A 20,776-nucleotide genomic window follows, 5' to 3' on the forward strand; every position below is an offset into this window, starting at 1 on the left:
TAGGCAGCTGAGTCGTTGAGCTGGTATTCCCTCGAGCGGCCAAAGCAGGCCTGCACACCATGGTCAGCCCAGAGCCTCCGGATGACGCCGGACAGGTCATCAGGGAGCACACCCTGCTCCTCAGCAGTGCAGGACAGTGCAAACAGCTGCCTGGCATCGTCCTGGGCACAGCGGTGGATGGTCAGGCAGTTGAAGGAGTGTACCCCCACTCTGCCAAAGGCAGGGAGACCTCTGGAATGGGGCCCAGGCCAGGGTATTCTTGGGTTCCCCAGGATGAGACTTGCCCTGAAATCTTTTGGGAGGTGAGAGAGGGTGGGGAGCAGGGCACATACCGCTCTGGAGGGGTCGGCAAAGTCGATCTGCAGGTTGCCCATGGCCTTGACAATGGCCATGATGGACTGGATGGTGTTGCTGTAGACAACCGCCCGGTACTGCCGGCATTCCTCCTCGGAGTAGCCGTCCTCGTGGATGATCCTGACAGCCAGGGGCCAGGAAGGTTAGTGACCCCAGAGCACTGGGAGTTCCCATGGCTGCCTGGGGCTGCTGGGACCTGCTTCAGAGAAGGGGAAACTGCTCCTGACCCACTGGGACCCAAGGATAGGTGACTGCCTCTGAGAAGGTTCTGGGCCTGGCTAAGACTGGCTGGGCCTATAGTGGGAGGCAGTACAGGCCCAGCGGATGAAGAGGGGAAGTTGGAGTTTGGGCGCTGCCTCTGGTGCACAGCACTTACTTCATCTGCTTGACGATGGTGCTCTTCCCTGACTCCCCAGCACCTGGAACAGAGGGCATGGGTGGTCAGGCACAGAGGGGCTCCAGAGGCACAGAACAAATGCCCAGACACCCTGTAGCCCAGGAGGCAGAACTAACCCTCCCATCAGCTGTACTGTGAGATGGAGGCAGCTGGGCCTGGTGGGCAGTTGAGCTACCAGGAATGCAGCTGCAGGACCACAGTGGTCAAGGTAACCTGGAGCACCTGTACCTCATCGCAGACTCTCTGCCGGCCTTTGCCTCCCAGGAGCTCTGCTGCCCACGTGGCTCCCCACTGCCCTGGTTGAGTTCAGGGGTCTTGGCTGGAGACTTGGCCAGCCCTGAAGGAGCCACCCTGTTCTCACAAACACGAGCTCGCCACCCTGTGCAGCTGGTGCATGCCAACACGGTGCCTTGGGCAGAGCGGGCAGGAAGATGCCCTGCATACTCCATCCAACAGGGTGGCAGCCCTTCTTCTCCCCATATTCCGAGCCTTAGCAACCAGGGGCCTAAGCAGGAGCACAGTGTCACACTTGAGCTTTCAGGACATGGCCCAATGCCCCACCCTCTGCTCACTGTGCCCAGGTCTGACCTGAGCAGATGGAGGCTAGACAGCCATAACCTGGGACACCTACAGACACACACACACACACACACACACACACACGCGCGCGCGCGCGCGCCCATACTGACAAGCTTTTCCCTGGCCTGGTAGAGCCCTGCCCCATATTTCTCCTTAGCTGGTACTGAAATATGCCACATTCTCTCCTGTGTTAGTCACAGCAGTCCCAGAAACAGATACTGTTTCTGTTCCCATTCTATAGATGAGGACATTGAGGCTTAGAAAAATAAAGTCTTGATCTAAGATCACGCAGCCAGGACTCAGAAGAGCAAGAGGGTGCAGGGAACCATGATGCCTGGTCCACCCTCCCATTCTCAAAATGTGGCTGAGACCCTGCAAAGCAATGCCCTGGGAGGTATTTTAAAAAGCAGATTCCCAGGTACCATCCCAGACAACAGAGCCAGATATTGAGGAGTGTAGCCCAGGAACCTGCATGACCCAGGGAACGTGTGTAAGGAAGGACCAGGAGGGCCATCCATCTCCCAGGCTGGGGGCCAGAGAGAGCAGAGGCAGGGCCTCACCTTGCACTTGCCCCCTTGCTGCTCGCTGTCTTGAGCTCCAGGTCGAATGGCCCTCAGCTGGGCCCCCGCTCTCCTTCCCAGACCCTCTGCTCCTGCCCCATCACTGCCAGTCACACCTGCAGCTCAGCTGCCAGGCACTGCCTCCAGCCACCTCCAGGACCCTGCTCATGCTGTTCTCTTTGCTGGGAATACCTGTCCCACGCCCCATTCACAGAGTCCCAATTCTCCTGATCACTGTGGCACATCTGTCCCTCTGTGCAGCTTTGCTGGGTGGGCAGTGGGGTCTGTGCAGAGGTCAACTTGGGTACTCTGACCACCTTCACCAGCATCCCCTGGGGCTGGTCAAGACAACCTCAGAGGAGGAAGGTGCTAACACACAAATGAACACAAGCAGCAACAATAACATCAGCAATAATGACAGCAAAGCTATATGAAAACAGCGCCCACTATATGCCAGATGCTGCTCTACATCGATGACACCCACCAACTGCTGTCTCCACAGCAATCCTGGGAGGTAGGTTCCATTCTCACCCTGCTTTAACCAGTGATGGAACTGAGGTCCAGGGAGGTTGAGGTCACAGGGTTATAGTCCCCGCTGCAGGGAGCACATGTGCCCACCATGCAGTCCCTCCTAGAGTTGTCCTGAGTGCCTGGTACTGCAGCGGGGACACACGGTCCACCTGTCACTTGGTCCACTCTCTACCTCCCCAGGCAGACTCTGGGCCATGTCTGCAGTGCTCAACAAGCAGCAGTAGGCATTGGGACATGGTGGCAGACCTTGCCAAGGCCCTTGGCCACCTTCAGCCCCCATGCCAGAGACCACCCTGAGGGGAAGGGCCTGAGCCCTCCTCACAAATGCCACCAGGTGCCTGCCATCACTGCACTTCTGATTGTCCCAGGCCCCCTTTCCAGGACTACGGCAGGGGACTTGGGGAGTGACAACTAGTTGAGTATGATGTTTCTTTTCGGAGGTGGTGATAATGTTCTGGAATTTTAGATAGCAGTGATGGTTGCACAACCTTGTGGACATACAAATGTGCAGGCCCTGGGCAGCTGGGGGGCCATGGCTGGGACAGCAATGCCCTCTATTGCTTCAGCCCCTGGCCACTAGAGGCGCCAGGCCCAGTATCTTCACTGGGGTGTATACTGGGGTATATACCAGCACCGCTCCCTCCCCATTGGGCTGTGCATGGCAGAGGCACAGCCAGGATCTCCATACTAACACTCCTCCACCTGCCGATGGGGACATGGGGGAAGGTCCCAGGAAAGCCTCACAGTGATGTCCAATCATAAAGGCCCAGACTCAAGGCATCCATTGGGGCAGGGAGGGCAGCAGTGGCTATCCTCCCCACTGGCTCCTTCAGAGCAGGAGGAAGAACCAGGGGCCAGTCACAGCCAGAATGGGGGGGGGGCACTGGGGGAGCAGAGGCCAAGGATGTGAAGTCATGGGTTAGATCCATCATGTCATCCCCAGCCAGGCAAGCCGAGACTCAGCAGGCAGCTACACAGGCCACGGGCGACCTGAAGACTAGGGTGAAAGCTGCCCCCTCTTCTGTGACTTCAGGGGCTCCTGCCCACCTGAGGCATCAGTTTCCCTATATGGCCACTGGGAGTGAAGAGGGGGTCTGGGCTTTTGACCACTCTTTTTTTTGAGACAAAGCCTTGCTCTGTTGCCAGAGTGCAGTGGCGCAATCTCGGCTCACTGCAACCTCTGCCTCCCGGTTCAAGCAATTCCCCTGCCTCAGCCTCCTGAGTAGCTGGGAATACAGGTGTGTGCCACCACGCCCGATTAATTTTTTGTATTTTAGTAGAGACAGGGTTTCACCATGTTGGCCAGGATGGTCTTGATCTCCTGACCTTATGATCCTCCCGCCTCAGCCTCCCAAAGTGTTGGGATTACAGGTGTGAGCCACCGTGCCCGGCTCCTTTGAGCACTCTTAGTAGGTGATGTGGGCTGCTCTGTGACCCTGCCCAGGGATAGGGATGAGGGTGCAAACTTGCTTTGCATCTGATTTTCCTAACAGCAGCTAGACCTGGTAGATACAAGGTGGGCAGCATGGAGCCAGTCACGCTAGGAGCCAGGATATCTGCTCCCTGCCCCAGCCAGGGAGGGCCCACTTCCCTGTCCCCTTCAAGTTTTGGTTTCCCCTCCTAAGGCCTCTTAAATGTTAGGAGAACATTCTCTACCCCCAGCAGGGGTCACTGAAAAAACAGCCCCACTTGACAGGTAAGCAAATCATGGAGCCTCTATCCCTAGACTCGGGCTGGTTGGTCTCTGTCTTTCCAGCAGCTGTGACTCAGGCGGGAAGTAGTGAGTGGCAGGACAAGGGTGTGGTGCAGGCAGCCAGGCAGGAAACGGGGAACACCGGGATGGAGGCAGGGGCACAGCCCAGGAGCAGCTCCAGGAGAGAAGGGGGCCAGGAGCAGAGATGGGTGGAGCCACAGTATGGCCTCTGGGTGGAATGGGTGGGGTGAAGAGCTCTCAAGCAGCCCACAGGCTAAGTGCCCTGGCAGCTGTGGGGCAGCAGCCTCACTCTCCACACCTCTGGCTGGGTCCCCTTTCCGCCAGGATCTGAGGGATGTACCCTATCAGATAAGCTGACATGTGGCCGAGTTTTGCGTGTACCCAGTTCCCCTCGAACCTGCCCCTCAGAGGGATAGCTGAGTCCAGATTTTTTTTTTTTTTAAAACAGTCAGCTAGGTGCAGTGGCTCACAGCTGGGTGTGGTGGCTCACGCCTGTAATCCCAGCACTTTGAGAGGCCGAAGCAGGTGGATCACCTGAGGTCAGGAGTTCGAGACCAGCGTGGCCAACATGGTGAAACCTCATCTGTACTAAAAATACAAAAATTAGCCAGGCATAGTGGTGGGCACCTGTAGTCCGGTCCGAGCTACGCGGGAGGCTGAGGCAGGGGAATCGCTTGAACCTGGGAGGTGGAGGTTGCGGTGAGTTGAGATTGCACCACTGCACTCTCCCGCCTGGGTGACAGAGTGAGACTCAGTCTCAAAAAAATAAATAAAAAAGAAACAGTGTCTCACTCTGTCACCCAAGCTGGAGTGCTGTGGTAGTGTAATTTTGGGTCACCACAACCTCTGCCTCCCAGGTTCAAATGATTCTCCTGCCTCAGCCTCCTGAGTAGCTGGAACTACAGGCATGCACCACCATGCCTGGCTAATTTTTGTATTTTTAGTAGAGACAGGGTTTTGCCATGTTGGCCAGGCAGGTCTTGAACTCCTGACCTCAAGCGATCCATCTGCTTCAGCCTCCCAAAGTGCTGGAATTACAGACATGAGCCACCGTGTCTGGCCTGAGTCCAGATTTCTGCCAAGGTGCTGGGTAGGGGAACTGAGGCAATAGAAGGTGGCATGAGTCAGCCTCTCCTTCCCGAAGAGGGCCTCACTAAGTACTCTATCCCCAACTGGGTAAGACCAGAGAGGCCTGCAGATGTTCCCTGGGGTGGCCTTGGCATTCCCACTGAGTCATACCTCTTCCCACCAAGGAAGAAAGCTCTGCAGGCTTTGCCCCGTGGTGCAGCTGCTGGGCCCACAGCAAGCGGGCAGTAATCGCAGTGTAGTGCTTCGCGGTGGCAGCTGCTCTGCATTAAAACATCTGCTTCCACTCTGGGAGTGCTGAGTCCCAGTGGAGGAGGGAACGATGAGAGAAGGGAGACATTACCACTCCACCTGCGCAAACAAGGCCAGTGGGGCCCCTGCAGCAGGAGAGACAGGCCCATAGGTCTGGTTGCTTGATGCTTATTCCAGGTCCCAGCACTCAAGTCATAGCATCTGTTCATCTTGGACCCTCTAACTCCTTAACAGGCTTTGATCTGCTGGGAGGCTGAGACCTGCTCCTGTCCTTTCTGGCTTCAGTCTCCCGTGGGCAGAACTGTCAAGCCTCAAGCAGCCAGCCAGCCCACCTCCCGTTTTCAGATCTTCTCCCAGAAGGAGGTCCGGACTTGCCACAGCCCTGATGTCCACCCTGATCCTTCCTGAGATCCCCAAGAGCTTCAACTCCTTTCTTGCTCTTTCTCTGGCACCTCATCTGTGAAATGGGATAACAGTGTCTCCTCCTGAGAGATGGGTAAGGATTAAATGCAAAGCTCTTCTCACAATGTGGGGTACATGGTGAGCATTGGGATGAAAGTTACCACTATTTTTCTGCTCTTTGAAAGAGTACCGATTTCCCCAAACCTCTCATTTCCTGTAACCTGCAGAGTAGAATACTGTGGTCATCTCATTTGAAGGAGAGCTTCTGAAGGCTTTCAGATGAAGAGCAGGTGAAGAGCAATGAACAGCAGCTAACAGGCTGGTTCAGGGCTGTGGTGATTCCCTGCTGGGACTCAGCATAACCTGGGACAGGAGTCAGAGCTACTGGCTCCTCTGCGGGCTTTCCACTCTGTGTCGTCACTTCCCTTCCGTATAACCTGGCACTCGTACACAGCTGGGGCCTCCTTCCTGCCCAGGAGCCTCACTGCTGCCATTGCTCACTAGCTTCACACACCCAGAAAGCCAAGCAGAAGCCCTCCCTGGAGAGAGCCCCCACGCTGGTGGGCTCTGTGGGAACACATGGGGCCAGGGAAAGCAGCCAGCTGACGTGGCAGGCCCGAGGGCAGAAAGTCTCAGAAACAGCAGCGGCTGGGACCACAGGGCAGACTTGGGCAGCAGCCCAACTCAAACTCACAGCACCAGGCCCGCCAAACACTGCCACAGCTCCCCAGCCTGCCCCAGTGGGGCATGGTGGGGCAGGTGGTGGTGAGCCCTGAGCCCACCCCAAAGGCAGCCCAGACACCACCTCCTACTCTCATCCCAGGAAGGTGCCACATCTTCAGCCCAGCCTGTGGTTCTCAGATCCTGTGCACCTCCTCGTCCCCTGCAGCCCTAGGGACCCAGGCCCTGCTACCACAAGGGGGCGCCCAGCAGCCAGAGATGCTGTGGAAGGAGGTGGGGGCTGGGCAGCACTGGGGAGCGTTTTGTTTCAGAAAAGCAGCCTCCGCCAGGGGCAGCTGGGGAAGGTGCCCCACCCACCACCTCGTCCCTGGGAAGCCCCCAGCCGGTAAAGACTCTGCACACACAGAAACCATGGCAACGGGAGGGAGGGGCAGAGACCTCTCTAGACAAAGGCCCTCTGGGCCCCGCCCGTGGCGTCGCTTCCTTCCTCCAGGTGCTGCTCTCTGGCCCCTCATTCCTTCCGAGGAGTCTCAGCATGGGTCCAGCTCTGGGAGGCAGGGACTTGAGGTGTTGAAAGGGCCCGGCAACACCCCTACCCATGTGTGTGGCCCAGCCCTATACTGGATGCCTGAACAGAACAGACCCCACACCTCCCTCCCACCAGCCTCGGGCACTCGGCTGCCTCCAGTAGCTTCCAGGGATTCACAGTGCCCATCAGGGGAGCACTATCAACCAGGGCCTGGCTTGCTACTGCCAAGCCAGAGATCTCTGTATTAGGGAAATTGAGGCCTAAGGTCCTGCCCACACATGGGAAAGGCTTTGTGGGGCAAGGTCTGTCTCCCTCAGTGGGGCCCTTTCCACTGCACAGGGGAAACTCAGGCACCAGGTGAGGAAGGCCAGCCTAATGTAAAGGAGGCCCCAGACCTGTTCATCGTTGGCCCCTTAGGCCCCAGGTCCTGCCCTGTGCAGGAGCCAGGAGGTGCTGGACACGACCCAGATCACACGGAGCTGGACCATTTGGCACCCTCTCCCTGGGGGTGTCTTCATTTCAGGCATCCCTCCACCGCTCCCAGCATGCCTGAATGACCCCTCCTCCCTTCTGATTCACAGTGGTGGACTCTGGTACCAGAGCCTAGACCTCATCTACGAAATGCACTCCTCAAGGGAGCGTGCCAAACCCAAGGCCTGCCCTGAGTAGCCTCCCTTGGGTCTGCACACTCACCCCAAACTGCCTCAGGGCCCAACCCAAGCCAGCAGCTGTCCTTGTGTCCAGAAGCCAGAAGACCATGCTATGAATCACAGCATCACAGGTTCTAGTACTGGACACACAGAGGGAAGAGGACAGCCTGAGGTCACACAGTGAGAAAAGTGAGGAACTGGACCTTCTGGGACCCAGAGTCTTGGGTGGCCATGAGGATGCACAGGTCTCTGCTCTGTGCATGGCCTCATGGCCCAGAGAAGCTTGGACGCTTCTGCTGTAGCCCCTCAGGCCCCTAGCCCCCTAGGGCCTGGCCTAGCAACACAGCAGAACCCCTAGGAACCCCCACAGGAGAGGATAAGGCCCCACTAGGCCACAACACTGAGATTCAGAGGCCAAGGAGCGTGAGGAAGCAGCTTCATCAACTATCATGCAGTCACCAGCTGACATCATGGCCACATTCAGCCACCACACAGCACCACACATGCACCCAGCACTGAGCCTTTGCTTACAGTGGGGCCCTAAGGAACACACTTCTTTCACTTCTCTGGACAATTCTCAGTCTCAGAGGCCCTCACTGTGGACTTCAACAGCTTCTGAGCCTTCCCCAGATTTGGTCTCAATCCTCCTAAGACTGGGGCTTGTGGGAGAAAAAGCATAATATTAGGGAAAAAATTAGTCCTAAGTTGCCAGCTATAACTTGAGCATCACTGTGAGGGGATATGGGCTAGAAGGAAAGGTGGGAAGTAAAAATGGAGCAGCTGTAGCCAGGCTCGGTGGCTCACACCTGTAATCCCAGCACTCTGGGAGGCCGAAGCAGGCAAATCACTTGAGGTCAGGAGTTTGAGACCAGCCTGACCAACATGGTGAAACCCCGTCTCTACTAAAAATAAAAAATTGGTTGGGTGTAGTGGTGCATGCCTAATGCCAGCTACTTGGGAGGCTGAGGCAGGAGACTCACTTGAACCTGGGAGGTGGAGGTTGCAGTGAGCTGAGATCTTGCCACTGCACTCCAGCCTGAGAGACAGAGCGAGACTCCATCTCAAAAAAAAAAAGTGGGGGGGAGTGTTCCCCATGACCACATGGCCGTAGAAAGATTCACACACAAGAGTCTTGGGTCCCGCCTTCCAGGTCGGACAGCTCCCTTTCCATCTCCTAAAAGAGGAAATGAGGCCTGCAAGCCAAGGCCCATAGGCACATACAGAACACACATGCACCCACACCAACTGCCCGCTGTCCTGCCTGATCCGTTTCTTCCAGCCAGCACAGACTCCCAAGGGGCCATGGCAGTTGGAGGCAGGTGCATGGGTCATGTCCTGGCATCTCTGCTTCTTGTGTAAGTGACATAATGTCCCTGAGCTTCAATTTGTCCATGAGTGAAATGGATGTAATGTCAGTCCCAGCCTCACAGGATTAAATATGACAAGATCATGAAGAGTCCAGCTCCACAGTGAAGGCTCAATCAGCTGTGGCTATCACCTGAGGGGAAACTGAGGCCCCGTGAATGCACCTATAGACCCAGTGAGTGGGTGCTGACGGGAGAATCCTTAGGATGAGGCATGGGCTCCTTTGTCCACCCTAGCAGGGGAAACCCGGAGTGAGTTCATCTCGGCGCTGCTGCTGCATTTCCAGGCATTCATCTCGGCCTGTGGCTGGCCTTCCGGCTTTGGAGAGCAATGGCCGCTCGGGAATCTAAGAGCAACCCTCTGCCTTCCTGCTAGCCTTCCCACCAGTGTCCCTCTCCCAGCCACAACTTCCTGTGGCCAAAGGAGGGGCCTGGAATCCTTCTCGGAGGCACCACCTTCTCTGGGATCCTGGGCTCAACGGTTGCTGGGGCAGGACAAGGGACAAAGCTACCTGGACTGGCTCCAACCCAGTGACTGCCATTAGAATGGCCCACAGGAATGCACAGATAAGCCTGGGCAGGTGTTCACCTCCTAGACCCTTCCAGTTGGCAAAGCCCTGGGGGGGTCCTTGGGCTCTCACCCCCACCCTAGCATCAGGCAGCCCTCTGGCCTCTTCCTCTTTTGGGCTCCTCCTCCCCCAGCTGCTTCCTCCTTTTCCTCCTGTGTGGACACCACTTCCCCGAGAGGCCCAGCCCTGCCCTGCTGTGCTGTGCTGTGCTGTGCAGACTTCACCACCTCCTCGTCCCCGCCTGGGGCACACACAGTAGGTACTACCAATACCACCTTTGCAGATTCTGAGGCTGGCAGCAGCCTTGGAGCCCCCAGATTCCTCCAAGCCAAGCCATAAGGATACCTTCTCCCCAACAAGGCTTAGATGACGCCACCTTTAGGCCTTTGCTCAGACTGGTGTGGTGCTGCCTTTCAAGCCTTGTAAATGTACACAGAGGTCGGCACAGAAGAACCAGCCCAGCAAATGTTTGGTTATTCCAGAAAGATTCTTCCTCCCCAGCCACCAAGAGCGGCCACAGCCCCAAGAAGTAGCATCAGGGTGAGGGTGGGGTTAGGGTTTAGTAAGAACAAGAGCTTCAGGCTAGAAGGGCTGGGTGGGGCTGGGCAGACAGGGCCCCACCCTGCCCCTGTAGCTGAGGAAGGGCTGCCTGAGAGCATCAGGTACAAGGGCCACCATCAAAGGTCGCAATCCTTTGCCTTCCCCAAAGCACCTCTCAGAGCATTCTTAGGCAGGGTGCATCAGCAGTGGCCTGGCTAGAGCTGTTGACCCCCTTCCCTCTCTTCGCTGAACGCCTAGGCTGGGACTCCTGGCCCAAGATGCTGGGAAGATGAGACTGCCCCCTGGCCTATGCCTTGCCCCCATCTGCCCAGTCCTGCCTCCCCCCACAGCACAACAGGTACAGGGGAGGCAGCACTCAGGCTCTGGGGCAACAGTCTCCTCCTCTTCTCGGGGTGGGGTGGGGGAGGCCCTGGTTCCTCAGTGGCTAAGAGCTTGTGGGGGACAAAGCTTCCTCCATCCTGTTCCTGCCAAGTGAATGGGTGGCTTTTAGAGACAGACTGAGAGAAGCCGGGCGCGGTGGCTCAAGCCTGTAATCCCAGCACTTTGGGAGGCCGAGGCGGGTGGATCACGAGGTCAAGAGATCGAGACCATCCTGGTCAACATGGTGAAACCCCGTCTCTACTAAAAATACAAAAAATTAGTTGGGCATGGTGGTGCGTGCCTGTAATCCCAGCTACTCAGGAGGCTGAGGCAGGAGAATTGCCTGAACCCAGGAGGCGGAGGTTGCGGTGAGCCGAGTTCACGCCATTGCACTCCTGCCTGGGTAACAAGAGCGAAACTCCGTCTCAAAAAAAAAAAAGAACAAGAGACAGACTGAGAGAGACACAGCCAGGGACCAAGAACTGAGATCAAGGGCAAAGCAGACAGGACCAGCATGTCTGCCTGTGGTTCAAGTAGCCCCAAGTGCACCTACTGCCCACCTCCGCAGTGCTGGAGGCCTAGGGACCTTGCTGGGATCTGACCACACCCCACCCTCAGTACCACCTGTGCCACTTGCTAGGCAAACAAATGTTCAAGGGCCTGGGACATCAGTGATGCCACTCAGTGACCCTACCTCTCAGGCCACCCAGGGCCAACCCCTGACAAACTGCCCTGGGCCAAAGGGGTCCAGGATTATGCCCAGCCCCCATCCAGCAGCCTAGGCTCCGACACATAGTGGGTGGTGAGATGCTGCTTCAGGGCTTCTGGCATGGAAGTTCCTGTCCCCCAGCTGGCTTGACTTCCACTTCCAGACACAGCTGCTCATTCCCTCTGTCCTCCTGTCCTCACACCTGCTCTACCCTCTGTCTGGGGTTCCCCTCCCCCACCCCACCTGTGATGCCCCCAGCTGAGCTCCAGCTGCCCTGATTTACCTAGTCTCTCAGCCCAGAGGTATCCGTTGAAGGACCTAGTCTCACTCCTACCCTAGAGGTATGACCTCATGTTGGCTGCACTGACACGGGCATGAGGGGCAGGGCCTGAGCCTAGCAGAACTGGGCAGGATGCAGGCAGAGGAGGTCAGCTATGGCTCGGACCCCTGCTCACTCCTTAATGTGGGAGCTCCATCTCTGCCTGCTCCTGCAGACAAAGCCCCACAAGGCCTGGGGGAGGGGTGGGAAGAAGAGACTCAGAGGCCCAAGCCGCCCCGCCCCCCATTCAAGTGCTAATGAGCTCCAGCAGTGAAGGAGAGGGCTGGGAGAGAATGTCGGGTCTAGAGGCCAGCCTGGGTGGGTTCTAGCCCACCTGGCACCCAGGGCCCTGCCACATCTCCAAACCTAGGCCCCCAGAGGTTGAGCCTAAGGCGCCCAGGACAATCTGTCACCAACTATCTGCACACCTTGGGCTCCCCACTTGCTGTGAATGGCTGCCTCCTTCCCACTCAGCAGTGAGTCTCTCATCCACTTTCTTTTTTTTTGAGACAGAGTCTTGCTCTGTCCCCTAGGCTGGAGTGCAGTGGCACCATCTTGGCTCACTGTAACCTTCACCTCCCAGGTTCAAACGATTCTCATACCTCACCTTCCTGAGTAGCTGGGATTACAGGCACGCACCACCATACTTGGCTAAGTTTTTTGTATTTTTAATAGAGATGGGGTTTTACCATGTTGGCCAGGCTGGTCTCGAACTCTTGACCTGTGACTCCTGACAGGTGCTCCGCCTGCCTCAGCCTCTCAAAATGCTGAGATTATAGGTGTGAGCCACAGCGCCTGGCCTCCCTCACTCATTTTCATACCTCCAGGGTTTGGTGGACTGTCCCTATAACAACTGTGGCTGCAGGGAGGCACCTCTGCCTCCAGGTTATGAATGGAGAGCAAGACTCCTTCCAGGGCTTCACCTGATGCTGAGTTTCTCAGCCAGTGCCTTAGGTGGAACTGGGATTCAAACTCAGGTCTGGGTGACCCCATGGGCTGGTCCAGGGAGGATAGGCCCTCCCACAGCCCTGCCAGGAAACACCCACCCAAGGTCTTGGGAATAAAGGGCCAAGTCTTTCTGCTGCAGAGCTCTTGTCGAGTCAGTCCCTCTGCCCTCCAGTGCCTGGCCCTGGCAAATGGTGTTCATCCTTCACAGATGCCCACCAGACCCCTCCTCCTCCAGGAAGCCCCCCTTCACAGACACCACTAGAGTCTAACCCACCACCCAGCCAGCCAGAATCCCAGGCTAGCCCTTCCCATCTATCTCCTGCTAGACCAGGCTCTAGGGCTGCTGCAGAATTAAACTTACCCCTCTCCCAGGAGCTATGCCCTATTCGTGGACACATTCGATCACTTCATTCTGTCCATATACACTCATTAGGCATCTATAGTATGCCAGCCCTTTGCAAGAGACACAGACAGGACAGAGGCCACAAAATTCCCTTTCTTTTCTCTTGGTAAACTTAACTGAGCCCTTGCTATGTGCAGTCTCTGCGCTGGCCAGTCCCAGGCCTCTCACAGTATTGCTCTGGTCTGAGCCCCAGAGCAGAGGGGCAGCCCCAGTGGGACCAGCCAGCTCAAGCTCTACTGTGGCTGCCAGAGTGGCAGAGACAGCAGCCCTCTAGCAGTGCACAAACAGCCTGAGTTGGAAGAATACAAAGCCAGAACTCTCCCAGATGAACAGGCTGCAGGCTGCTCAGCAGGAGTTCCGCAAGGGGTGGGGTAAGAACTGTTTCGGAGGTGCCAGCATAGCCTGTGGCAGGGCTGGGAAGAAACAGCCTGAAGAGTTTTTCTCAGTGTCCCCTCAATGCTGGTCACCGACCTTGCAGTGGGCCTGTGGACCCTTGCTTCCTGCCCACAGTATCCAAACTGCTGCTCAGTTTACCCCTCCGTCTACCCAAAATCAGGTTCAGAGGATACTTCCTTCTTTCAACAAACAGATGAGAAGCACCCAGTAGATGCCAGGCTCCATGCCCGGCACAGAAATGAAGAGGACATAGCCCTGCCCGGCAGCCTCCAGGTATCTGATGGGAGAAGCAATAGCACTGGGAGCCAGAGATGTTTCACCAGCCTTGGTTGAGGGAGGATGTCCAGGAAGGATCCTGGGAGGTGATTCTGGAGTAAAGCTTTAAAGCACAATCAAGTAGGGAACAGCAGATGCAAAGTTCCAGGGGACAAGAGAGAACAGCTATATTTACATTCTGAAGCCTTTACGGAGCCAATGGTGGACACTGTCCCCTTTTTCTGTGAAGCTGTCCACGCAAGCCCATCCCAAATCAGAGACTATCCCCCTCACACACACTCTGGCTTCCTTTCCCCTAAGTGCCCAGCCCACAGCCCCAGATTCCATCTGGGCCTAGCTGGTCAGTCACATTGAGCTGGGTAGGAGTGGGGAGCATCCCTAGAGTAGGATTGGTATCTTCTCCCCCCACCAAGCTGCCAGGAAAACTCTGTGTGTACCACATCAGCCTCTGCCCTGGTGACAGGACTGTGCCCGCCTGCTGGCAGGGCTATCCAGGATGGGAGGGAGGGAGGCAGTGTGCGGGCGGGGCAGCAGGCGTGGTTCTGGCTGGGAGGGAAGGCTGGCAATTGCCCAATCTGCGTCCCGTTGCCTGGACAAAGTCTCCCGCTACATGGGACAGGCGCCCAGAACTCTGAACTTGCCACAGCTGGACTCCCATCGTCACCTTGCACCTGGATGGGCAAGGCTTGGCTCAAGCCAGGATTCCGCCCCAGGCAGCCAAGGCAGATTGGGTCGACAGTATCAGGCAGAGCTTGGCTGGGGCCCTTTGCAGCACACACTCTGCGGGGTCTTAATCCCCAGCCCAAAACCCCAACAAGAACCACCAGGGGGCTCTTGTTCTCCCCATTCTGAGCTGGGGGACTCCTTCGGCCCAAACCCAGGAAGCCCATTTCACAGAGTAAGCAAAGGCCAGAGGGGCGGGACCCCGGGGTGAACTCCCCAGGTTAGAAAGTGCTGAGCCAGACCCTGCACCCCTGGCTGCTGCAAGCCCAGTGTGGGAAGAGTTGCTAGGTCCCACCTGACTTAGCAGAGGCCTGGTGGGATGGGGGACCCTTCTGGTGTCGGGACACAAAACTAGCCAGAAGCCCTGGGTTCTCCCAGCTCTGTGGTCCAGTCTCACATCTCCTCCGCCACCACAGTAACTGCGATTAGCCTGGGAAGAGGCTTCTGGCTGGGCACTGGGAGGCAGCGGTACCGGAAGTGCCCTCCCCAGGCCCGGCGGGCAGCAGCAGCAGCGAAGGGCATTCCGCCGCGTCGACACCCACTCACTGTCGCTGCCGCACTCACAGCAGAGACAGGAAGAGGCAAGCGCCCAACGCAAAGCAGCCCAGGAGGCTGGGCCGCCGCCCCTTCCCGCCCCTTCTCTTCCTCCCTGAGGCAGCAGCGAAACGGATGCCATTTTGAAACCTCCGGGGCTGTGCCCTGGAGGCCGGGTCCCCCGGGACAGTCAACAGATGGGCCCGTAATGGACATACACGCTCTTCCTTGGCCACAAGCCTAGCATGAAAAGCCCTGCTTTTCACAGCCTGGGGCCCCATGACAGTTCTGAAGCCGAGGGGCCACACCCCCCTGTGCACTACCCAGCCTACAACGGTGCTGCGCTGTTACGAGAGCCTCCCTCCCCCCAACTCTAAAACCCCCAAATCAAAATCAGACTGCCACTGGGCACCACCCCTGCTTCCAGTGGGAGGCTGGATGGGGACAACCAGTAAGCCCATGGTCATTGAGAAAGGCCAGCTGGGATGCTCAGAGGCACCCAGGCCCACCCCCAACTAGCCCCTCAACTCTTTATTCGGCCAGTCCATTCCCCTTCACAAGGCCCCAAGATCAAACAAGTCCCCCTACTCTCAGAGGCTACATCCCAGGCCTTGCAGCCCGGAAGGGGTGTGGGCAGCCCAGCACCTACTAGCAGATCTCCTGGGCCCACCCGCAGGGGCAGCAATATGTCTGCTGTCTCACCACTTCCACTTCCCCCCACCGCTCTAGCAGCCACCATCTTCCCTGGCCTTGGAGGCGGCCACAACCCTAACTCCTCCACACTCTTTCCTATTTCCCAGACTGTAAAACATAGAGCCCGCAGAGCCTCCCTGGGAAGCCTGAGGCCTGGCCCCCTCCCCCTGTGTGACCAGTGGAGCCTCAGACCAGCCCCGTGGGGGTTCTGCGTAAGGCAGCCTAGGCCTTTTCCAACGCAGGGCTCCCTCCTCCTAGCCCAGCCCACTTGGTGCAGGAGGGGTGGAGGGATCTGGGGAAGGCCAAAGTGTAAGAGGACTTAAGGGAAGATCATCAAAGGGATTCGGGAGTGATGTCTGCAGAGAGGGATCTGGAGGGCAGGAAGCAGGGGCAGGGCTCGCTGAAGGGGTTCCAGCTGGAGAGGGAGCTCAAGAACAGTTTCCCACTCGAGAGGTTTCTTGGGTCAGAGTGCACAGGTGGAGGATACAGATTCCAGACTAGCAATGGGGCACAGAGGGAGAAGGAGGCAGTGGGTGGGGGGCCTCGCGGGGGGTCTGGCAGGGGCCTGCGGGATGCTCACGCACAACAGGAATAAAAGGCTCAGGTGGGGAAAACAAGTGGAGCCTGAGGGTTGGGGAACAAGTGGCGGGCGTCCTGGGGGTTTGGGTAGTGTGGGGAAGGATGGCGGGGGTTCGGAAGTTCTGTGAAGCTGGTTAGCAAGGGCAGATGGCCAAGCAGGGCTCTGGACCGCAGGTGTTGGGGCACTGTTGACTGGATTTGGAGGTCTGGGGTCTGGAATGAGATGGGGGTCTGGGCAGGATCAAAGGTCTAGCCCACCCTAGAGTTTTCAACCCTGGTCCTGGACTAGGTGTGGGGATCCAGGCGGGCCTGGGAGTTTGAAGCCCTAGTCTGGGAGGTCAAAGTCCTCGTCTGGGGGGATTCAAGCTGCGGGACGCGGCCTCACCCAACAGCAGCAACTTCACCTCCCGCGCCGCCTTCTCGCCGTCCTCCCGCAGGTTCTTGTCGATCATCTTAGAGCGCTCGGCCGCCGCCTTGTCCTCGGCGCTCACGGTGCACCCCATCCCGCCGTCCGCCGGCCCGGCCGCCGCCCGGCCCCCACACGGCCCACGGCCCACGGCCCGGCTCGGCCCCGCCCGACCCACTCCGCTCCCACCACCAGCCCTAATGCGGGAAGCTCTCGGGTCCGCAGTTCCGAGCGTCTGCTGTAGGCGCCTTCTCGACCGCCGCGCACCGACCGCGGGGCGGGGCGGGGGTGGGGCCTGGACGAACCAAGCCCGGGACTGGGCCTGGGCGGGTCTGGAGGCGGGGCCAGAGGAAATTCGAGGCTGGTGATTGGCTCGAGCGTGGAGAGAAGCGAGAAGTTAAGCGCAGCCCAGGCTCGGGTCTGGGCTGCAGGCGGGGCCACGCCGAGCAAAGGCAATAGGGTTGGATCCGAACGAAGGGACCCGGCGCTGGGCAGGCTGCAGGCGGGGCCGGGCTCCGATTGGGTGCTGCGGGACAGCCGGGGGGGCGAGGGTGGGGATCTCGTGTCCTCTGGAGCCGAGCAGGAACCCGCCCTCTGAGCGTCAGTGAGTTGGGCGAGTTAGGTGGAGGAGGCGTGTCTTTTGTCATTTGTTAAAGTTAATGGGCCCAATCAACTTGTTTTGGGATCTACAGAACCCGGGGGCCCTTCTGGACTGCGGTTTTCTCAGACTTAAGGCGGGTTTACCCCCTTCTCCCTCTGGGTTGCAGCAAGTCGAAAAAGAAAAAAAAAGACCTGGCGCTGTGGCTCACACCTGTAATCCCAGCACTTTGGGAGGCCGAGGCGGGCGTATCATTTGAGATCAGGAGTTCAAGACCAGCCTGGCCAATATGGTGAAACCCCATCTCTACTAAAAATATAAAAATTAGCCAGAAATTACAGGTGGTGGGCACCTGTAATCCTAGCTACTCAGGAGGCTGAGGCAGGAGAACCACTTCAATCCGGGAGGTGGAGGTTTCAGTGAGCCGAGATGGTGCCATTGAACTCCAGCCTAGGCCACAGGGCGAGACTCTGTCTCAAAAAAAAAAAAAAGTCGATTTCCACCTCTACACCTTTGCCTAGGCTGTCTCCTTCAGCTGGGTGCCTTCTCAAGTAATCCAAGTCTTACCAATCCTTCCCCAATCTACCTGGAGACATTCTTCCTCAGGCAGCCATCCTGGACTCCAATCTGGGACCAGGCAACCAGAACCCAAAGGAGGAAGGGAGAGAGGGAGAGAAGGTGGAGAGGGAGGAAGAGGGGAGGGCAGACAGGCAGGGTGAGGGGGTTGGGAGGGAAGAAAGAGGAAGAAGTTGCCACTGGACTTCTAGAAACAAAAGTGGCCACGATCTTATTATCTGTCTTTTCCATGGCCTGTCCACGTCTGGAGGTGGCCATGAACCCACATCCCACCCTCTTGTGGCCTGTCCCCACTGGGCAATGGCTGCAACCCTATGGCCAGGCAAAGGTGGGGTGGAGGCAGCAGTGGTTCTAGCTGAACATTTCAAGTCTTTCTGATCCTGCGCTCCAGGAGGAGCCCACAGCCCCAACCTCGACTGGACATTGGAAGGGTCTGCCAAATATTACTCACTAAGGCGTTTTGTGTGGCCCCAGTGCCATGAGGCCAGGAGGCCCCAGCCCAAAGACAGGGAAGGTCCCTGAAGCAAGACAGGGTACTTGCAAACAACAGCCCGCTATTTAGCACAGACTACTTAGAATGTTGGTACACATTTTGGCCAGGAATGGTGGCTCATGCCTGTAATCCCAGCACTCTGGGAGGCCGAAGCAGGCAGATCTCTTGAGGTCAGGAGTTCAAGACCAGCCTGGTCAACATGGTGAAACCTTGTCACTACTAAAAATACAAAAATTAGGTGGGTATGGTGGCGTGCACCTGTAATCCCAGCTACTCGGGAGTCTGAGGCAGGAGAATCGCTTGAACCTAGGAGGCAGAGGTTGAAGTGAGCTGAAATCACACCACTGCACTCCAGCCTGACAATAGAGTGAGACTCTGTCTCAAACAAACAAACAAACAAAGCTTGGTACACATTTTGTCCCAATTCCCCAGGCTGGCTATTCTCCCTGGAGTGTCTGCATATCCCTATCTGAATGTTTCTCTTGATAAGGAGTCATTGTCCTGGAAGTCCTCCAATGACTCCCTCAGGGCTCCCTCCTGTCCTGAGACATGGGATATGGTGCCCCATGTCCACCACTGCTCTGAAGCTCAGGCAGGCCCTGCCATGGACATGAAACATGTTGAGGATACATAATGCCCACCAGGGACACAGATATGCTGTATACACCCACACATAGGTCAGCCTCCAACATGCCTTAAATCCACAGAACACCCTACAGAAATGGGTGCACATGGCCAAGAATACAGTCTGTCCACGCACAGACTACAAACTGGCTTCCAAGGTGGGCCCCTCCCCTTCCCTTCACACGTTGCCCCGCCCCAGGCTTGAGAGCCGATCCTCCCTCCTCTGGCCTCTCTAGCCTGCTCCTAGCAACAGCCAACAGCTCTCACAGTTGCCAGGCAACAGGGAGAACCTGTCAGCCCCTTGGAGGCCCAGCTCTCAGTAGGTGGGCACAACACAGACCCCAATCTATGGAAGCAGGGCAGGATGGAGCCTGGCCTTCCCCAGCCCCAGGACAGGTCCTGTGGTTATCCCACCCTTCCTGCCAGTTAGCTACTCCTTTCCAGTCCTGTGCTCTTCCCAGAGAGTCCAGCAACCCTTGCTTCCACTCAGCTGGCTGCTCCTTCTCCATCTCCATGGGATCCCCAGGGCTATGGCCAGGCCTCTGCTTGTCACTCCAGTCATACGCCTCACACTTTGGGGGCTCAGAAACCCACAGGGTCCTCTCCACTTCCTTGATTGCCAGCCCCATGTCCACCACTGCTCTGAAACCTCCCCCAGACACCTGGGCACCTCAAATACACACTGTCCAGAACTGGGTACATCCCATCCCACTGACCCCTGTTCCTAGGCTCTCCATCACTTCATGGTCCCCCAACCAGCCACAGCAACAACCCCCCTCCCCTACCCCTATATGCCATCAGCCTCTTCCCTATCTCAATTTCTCCTCCAATCTGTATCTGTTCTCTGTCCCCACTATCTCCCAGTCTAGGACTCTAAGCTCTTCCTTGGCTCTCCTGTTTCCCCTACAATCCATCCTCCACATGGCAGCCAAGGATATCATACTGAAAGAAATCACATCACCAGGTGTGGTGGCTCACACATGTAATCCCAGAACTTTGGGAGGCCAAGGTGGGTGGACATGAGGTCAGGAGTTCGAGACCAGCTTGACCAACATAGTGAAACTGTGTCTCTACTAAAAATACAAAAATTAGCCAGGCGTGGTGTCAGGTACCTGTAATCCCAGCTACTCAGGAGGCTGAGGCAGGAGAATCACTTGAACCCGAGAGGTAGAGGATGCAGTGAGCCGAGATCAAGCCACTGCACTCCAGCCTGGGCAACAGAGCAAGACTCCATTTCGAAAAAAAAAATAAATAAAGAAAGAAAGAAATCACATCACTCCCTTGCTTGGAAATCTGTGGTTCCCCAGTTCCCTGGGGATAGATAACGCCCCCACACAGTGGTTTGGACTCTGCAGGAGGTGGAGGCTGTAGACTGGCAGCTGGCAGCAGAGACTCTGAGGAGTAGTCTCCAAACTTGCCAACTATTTCTTACTTTGGACAAGTATCAGAAACTTCCTGTGCCTCAGTTTTCTCATCAGTAAAATGGGTCTAACAGTTATACATGCCCAAAGCACAGGCAAGAGGTCAGGACTCCAGGAGGAAACATGTAAAACATGCAGAATGTGCATGGTACATAGGAAGCCCTCAATAAATATGAGGTGCTATAGTAGTGATTTCTGTTTTTGAGACTGAGTCTCACTCTATCAGCCATGCTAGAGTGCAGTGGCAAGATCTAGGCTCACCGCAACCTCTGCCTCCTGGGTTCAAGTTTTTCTCCTGCCTCAGTCTCCCAAATAGCTGGGATTACAGGTGCCTGCCACCATACTCGGCTCATTTTTGTATTTTTAGTAGAGATGGGATTTCACCATGTTGGCCAGGCTGGTCTTGAACTCCTGACCTCAGATGATCCATCTGCCTTGGCCAAAGTGCTGGGATTACAGCTGTGAGCCACTGCACCCAGCCCTTTTTTT

At 56.9% G+C, this 20,776-nt stretch overlaps 2 protein-coding genes across 2 annotated transcripts in view; both read right to left on the minus strand.

The window, feature by feature from the left end:
• The window catches only part of GNAI2 (G protein subunit alpha i2), a 24,564-nt gene extending 7,500 nt beyond the window's left edge, over positions 1-17,064 (minus strand). Inside the window, exons 1-4 of the mRNA XM_017529076.2 lie at positions 16,555-17,064; positions 731-773; positions 333-474; positions 1-161 (exon numbers count right to left, since the gene is read on the minus strand). Of these exons, the coding sequence (XP_017384565.1) occupies positions 1-161; positions 333-474; positions 731-773; positions 16,555-16,672 (464 nt within the window). The 5' untranslated portion in view covers positions 16,673-17,064. The remainder of the gene's footprint in view (positions 162-332; positions 475-730; positions 774-16,554) is intronic.
• The window catches only part of GNAT1 (G protein subunit alpha transducin 1), a 67,070-nt gene that overhangs the window by 5,571 nt on the left and 40,723 nt on the right, over positions 1-20,776 (minus strand). The gene's annotated exons all lie outside the window — the stretch shown is intronic.

This window comes from Cebus imitator, unplaced genomic scaffold, assembly GCF_001604975.1.
Source record: "Cebus imitator isolate Cc_AM_T3 unplaced genomic scaffold, Cebus_imitator-1.0 Scaffold0, whole genome shotgun sequence".
NCBI lineage: Eukaryota > Metazoa > Chordata > Mammalia > Primates > Cebidae > Cebus > Cebus imitator.